The sequence below is a fragment of the Bison bison genome, unplaced genomic scaffold (genome assembly GCF_000754665.1).
Source record: "Bison bison bison isolate TAMUID 2011002044 unplaced genomic scaffold, Bison_UMD1.0 scf7180017864516, whole genome shotgun sequence".
Taxonomy (NCBI): domain Eukaryota; kingdom Metazoa; phylum Chordata; class Mammalia; order Artiodactyla; family Bovidae; genus Bison; species Bison bison.
Genome location: NW_011495069.1, coordinates 6,356,963 through 6,362,236, shown reverse-complemented (window position 1 = coordinate 6,362,236; position 5,274 = coordinate 6,356,963). Strand labels below are relative to the sequence as shown.

General features: G+C 47.9%; 1 protein-coding gene across 1 annotated transcript in view; it reads right to left on the bottom strand.

Moving 5' to 3' along the window:
• The window catches only part of TCEB3 (transcription elongation factor B (SIII), polypeptide 3 (110kDa, elongin A)), a gene marked incomplete at its 5' end in the record, with an annotated part of 10,714 nt that overhangs the window by 2,227 nt on the left and 3,213 nt on the right, over window positions 1–5,274 (bottom strand). Inside the window, 7 exon segments of the mRNA XM_010830242.1 lie at window positions 207–507; window positions 1,422–1,603; window positions 2,149–2,260; window positions 2,554–2,734; window positions 3,555–3,652; window positions 3,746–3,901; window positions 4,920–5,034. Of these exon segments, the coding sequence (XP_010828544.1) occupies window positions 446–507; window positions 1,422–1,603; window positions 2,149–2,260; window positions 2,554–2,734; window positions 3,555–3,652; window positions 3,746–3,901; window positions 4,920–5,034 (906 nt within the window).

The window sequence follows — 5,274 nt, the reverse complement described above, 5'->3', positions numbered from 1 at the left end:
GTTCCTCTAAGATCTTGTCTTACTAAGTATCTTGTCTTACAGGTCTTTGCTCATTTATTCATTTTTACTTTATTTTTTTATATGGTATTAGAGAATGTTCTAATTATTTATTTATTTATTTTTACAATCTAGGGGCAATATTTATTAATTAAAACTATGTCTTATAGTTTACAAAGAAGCTAATTAACAACAAAGGTACAATCGACCTTAAAATCCTCGGTGAGAGCGAAGCTTCACGTCTTCAGAACTCTGAAGTGCTCGCCAGGCAAGGAGGCAGCGGCTGCGGACACCGGCTCGGGCACACGCCCGCTGACGGCGCAGGACTCGGGGACCAAAAGCTTCCACGGAGTGAAAGGCTCTGGTCTCCTGTGGAAGTTCCATTCCCCAACCCCCACCGTCCTTGTATTCCTCCCCCCAGATTTCATTTCCAAGGTAAGTCCTCGATTTATCGTCGGGAGAACCTGTTCTTGAAAGCTTTAATCGTCTTGGCCATCATTGGGGCAATTTCTGTGAAGAGAGACAAGGCAGTTGTTTCAGATCCACAGCAGTTTGGACACCAGACACCAGTGGTTTAGGCAAACCCAAGGCCTGCTACTCTTGGCTCTACACAGCCAGATGAACCGATGCAAGTAGCAGCCCAAAGCGAATGCTTTCCAAGCACCCGCCAGGGCCCGGACAATCACTCCCTCTAAGTCTCTCGGGCTGGCCCCTGGCTAAGTGACAGAAATGGGCTTCAATCCCTGCCAGACTCTAAAGGCCATTCTGAGCCGCAATTTAACTCTGCTTCACCAACATCCAAACCAGCAAAAAGCACCCACTCTCATACCTGTCCTGTGCAGCAACAGGTCTGAGATGAGCTAAATGCAAATACCACCTAAGAAGGACTAGCCTGCTTCTAAATGGGTTAGCCTGAGCCCAGCCAAAGCTCCCACACTCCTGCGAGCTCTGAAGTCAATACAGAATAATGCTTAAGTCAGGACACCCCTGTAGAATACTTAGGATCGTCTATGGTAATAAAGTTAGTGAGACACAAACTAGATCCAACTAGATATAAAAAATAAATACTTGGAAGCTGGGGTTATAAAACTTCAACAAAATCATTCAGCTGTTAACTCCATGTTGCTGCCTAGAGAAGCAAGTTTACATTTAAGCTGAAAAAACAAAAACAAAAACAAAAAAACAACAAGCAGAGCACCAGAATGAATATTCACTACACTCAAAATGTAAACGATGCACACAACACACATATGAACGAGGCAGAGGAAGGAGGCGCTGATGTTTAGACCGGCCACGGGCAAGGCCTCACGCACGCCGCACCTAACACACACGGGCACTGCTGGTGCCGCGCTGATGACGTTAGAGGGGCGCAGACGCTCGTGGGAACTAGCTGAGGTATCTGAGCAGAGCCCCAAGGTACTTACTCTTCACGGCTGGTTTCCTAGGATCGTAGGAAACTGTGCTGCTGACCACTGGAGCTGGGTGGGCGCCACTGGTGCTCGGGCCGTCGTAGGCCGGCTCCTCTGGGCTGGCGTTAAAGCTGTTGCTGCTGCCGCTGCTGAAGGAAGCGCGGCTGCTTCCTGTGGGGTACGGCGCTGGCTTGATCCTGGAACACAGAGCAAAGGTGAAAGTCAAAAGCAGGAAAAACCGACCCTCGGCACAAACAGCCTGAAGTGGGCTGGCCTGCGGACTCGGTTCTGTGGCTATGAACAGTGGACCAGCTACCTAGATTTTGCTCATAGCTTGGAAGTGACATGGTAGTCTTTGGGATGAATGATAATCTTGACTAACGTTTCACTGTTTTGGTGTAAATCTGTATTTTGAAAATGCAAACATACTTAGATAACATAGTCATTGCAGTAACATGTTTTCTGTTTAAGCAGAGAAAGGGAAAGCCTTAGGGAATGAGTCCCAGAGGCAGGCCCTGTTCTCCATGTAATCCTGACCTCTCTGAGGGGCAGGGGTCATTATCCGGGCCATAGTGCAGCCATGGAAGCTGTGGCTCAGGGAGCTAGGGCCCAGTGGGTCAAGGTCAGCCTTCAGAACCCATTCTGGCCTCAGGCTCCCCCCTCCCCTAGACAAAATGAATCGCTTCCTGCCCTAGGGCTCTCTCCCTGAGCAGGCAGAACCACAGAGGAGCAGAGGTCTTACCTGATTTTTTCAGGCACAGCTGCTCCTCCTGTTCCAAATTTCTCCTGCCTCCTTCGAACATCACGAGGTGGCTTGGCCACAGAGTTGACAAAGGCCATTTTTGCTTGTCGGCCTGTGGATAAATGGAGGTTAATACCTGCCTTCTTGAGCTGAGATGCTATTGTTAATAATCTATGCTGTTAAGAGACAAAGGCTTTTCAAGGGCCTCCAAAGGTAGTGGATAATCGACCAGCCCTGGAAAGCTCTCTGTAGGGCAGCACGGGCAGTGGCAGAACACACACCTTCCCTCCGCCCACTTGTGCAAACGCGAGCGCTAGGGGCCAGAGCTTAGCTGAGCCCGCCACAGCCGTGACATGACCAGAGCACAGGGCTCACCCTTCTGCCAGTCCCGGCCTGCAGTCTTACCTTTGGGCTTATTGGCGTGTGCAGATCGGATGTTCTTTGTGAGGACTCGAAGCCGCTGCTCTCGTGCATCCTGAAGCCGCAGGTACATCTCCCGCCATGACTCGTACTCTTCCGGCCTTTCATCCTTGAAGTCTCGGTGACAGTGAACTTTCCATAATTGATCCGTTTCTTCAATTAATACCTAAAATCAGAACCAGGATGTCATTTACATGCACGCACTCTTGCATGCCTCTTTTCCGTCCTCAATCACCCACGGTGGCCAGTTTCCTAACAATATTTTGGTCTGCACAGTAACAGTAGTAGTATTGTAAAACACCATAGTTCTAGGAAAAACCGAATCCCTGAATTAAAATATTAAGTGCAAGGCACTGCTAACTGCTGCTGGGGGCTGAGGGGCTAGGAGAGAAGACAACACCAAATTAGCTTCAGATCAGTCTTTTCCTGTGCAGGGAAGGAACTGAAGTCCAGTCCAAGCATTCCCCCAGCACCACACTGAACCGCCACGGCCAGGGGCCGCCTGAGGAGGAGATGCCACAGATCCTTTGAACCAGAGAGGGACAGCTCACGAAATCAAATGAGTGTCTCTGGCCTTAGGAGGACTGGGGGATAGATCTGTTTGCCTCTAGAAGACACTCAGTCAATCTTCCATATTGACACTCAGGTGTCTGGTGAACAAAGCTCAATCCCTGCCTTGGATCCCACGGGCTGTGCTTCTAGAATTTTCCCTTGACTTCTGAATCTAGGAAAGTGCAAGGGACGTGTGGGAAATGGTCCACCTCTCCCCGCTCCCACCTTTTAATCCCACCTTGATTCTAGCCTAAGAGGCCTACTTAAGATGCTAGGGGCAGGGGCTAACACTCTGGTATTTAAAGGCCCATAGGCAAACCCAGAACAGCTCCCTGACTGCTGCCTGCCCATCACTGTGGCGAATCAGAGACAAACCTAGTTTTTCAGACACAAGCCAGCAAACTGCCCTCCTGCCACCCAAGCAGGACACTCACGTGATTGTACTCTTCTATTCGATACAACTGATCAGGTGTGCACCTCTCCAAAACAGGTTCAAGGACAGAATATGGGACGCCTCCCACTTCAAAGATCGCTGCAGAGGATCGAGAGTAAAAGGGACTGAGTAGCGGTCAAGTCACCCAGTGACCCAACGTGCCAGGGAGCAGAAGAGAAGCACATGACTTACAGTCGATGTTGTTTTTAAGCACCCGGATGCACTGCTCGTGCAAGGTCATCATTTTGGGGAGATAGGCACACTTGGAACCAGAATAGACCTGCATCTTAGAATTCATTCTTCTTCCGGTGAATCCAGCTTCTTCCTCTTCCTGGGGTGAGGAGAGTGCTGCAAGACAAGAAAAACAGGAATGTAAGTTATAAAAGGCACTAAGGTGGGCCTCCCTACTGGTCCACTGGTTAAGACTCTGAGCTGCCAATGCAGGGAGCGCAGGTTCAACCCCTGGTGGGGGAACTAAGACCTCACAGGCCATGTGCTGCCATCAAAAGATTTTTAAAAAATTTTTAAAAAGGCACTGGCTCTTCAATGAAAACTCTCCTTCCACCCCATTCTTCAGCCTCTCAGTTCCCTTTCTGAGGCAACCAATGCCTCTGAGAAAGCAAAAGAATTAGACAGTTTCTTATGTCCTTCCAGAAAGTCTATGCAAAAACAAGCTAATATTTTATTCCTTTTAATCAATAACATACTATCATTTTGTCATTTACTGAATTTTAGAAATCACCTCAATACATAGATTTTTCCACTTAAAAAAAAAAAGTGGCACAGGATGCGATGGTGTGGATGAGCCATGATCCATCTGTGAGCCTCTTACTAAGGAACACCTGCTGCTTCTGCTGCTGCTGCTAAGTCGCTTCAGTCGTGTCCGACTCTGTGTGACCCCATAGACAAAGGAACACCTATGTAGTGTCTAATTCTTTTGCTATTAAAACTAACCTTAAAAAAAAAAAAAAAAAAAACCAAAACCAGAAAAAACCTAGACCTTTTTTTAAGCTCCTGTGCAATGTACAGACCAGAAGGCTGCTAGTAATAGCAGCTGCTAAGATTTAATGAACACTTACTGTGTGTAAAAACCCAGAGCTCAGAGCTTTACGAGCATTATCACTTTCAATCTACTTCATAGGCAGACACCACTATTTCATCCATTTACAGAGTATGAAACTGAAGCCCAAGAAAATTAAGTTATTGCCCAAGATCATATAACTTGGAGTAGAGGCCAGACCTGGGATTCAAACCTAAGCCATCAAACTCTAGAACCTGCGCTCTTAGAAAATGCACCATTCATGATGTCAGATCATAAATTTTTTAAATCACTTTTTCCTTAAAAAAAAAAAGACAAGCAAATTACCTTTTCGCTTTGGTTGGAAAGATGACATCAATTCAGGGGAAGGAAGTGGACGGTAATTGGCCTGGATCACAGGTAATGGGAGGTCAGGTAATACTGGCAACACATCGCTGGGGACCTGCAGAGAAGAGACCAGTGACTGGAGAGCCCCTTTCTACCAGCACAGCTCCTTCCCACAGTCGATGCCCAGCAGTGCTGACGTAGCAGTAACTTCACAGGCAGCCTGGAGGACAGGCAGCAGCCATGCCTGATACCACCTAAGTCAGGAGACACACAGATGGGCCCAGCGCGATGGAATGCCTCAGAAAAAGTTTTCTCGGGTTCTACCGACCCTGGTGGCCAGAGAGGCCAGGAGGAA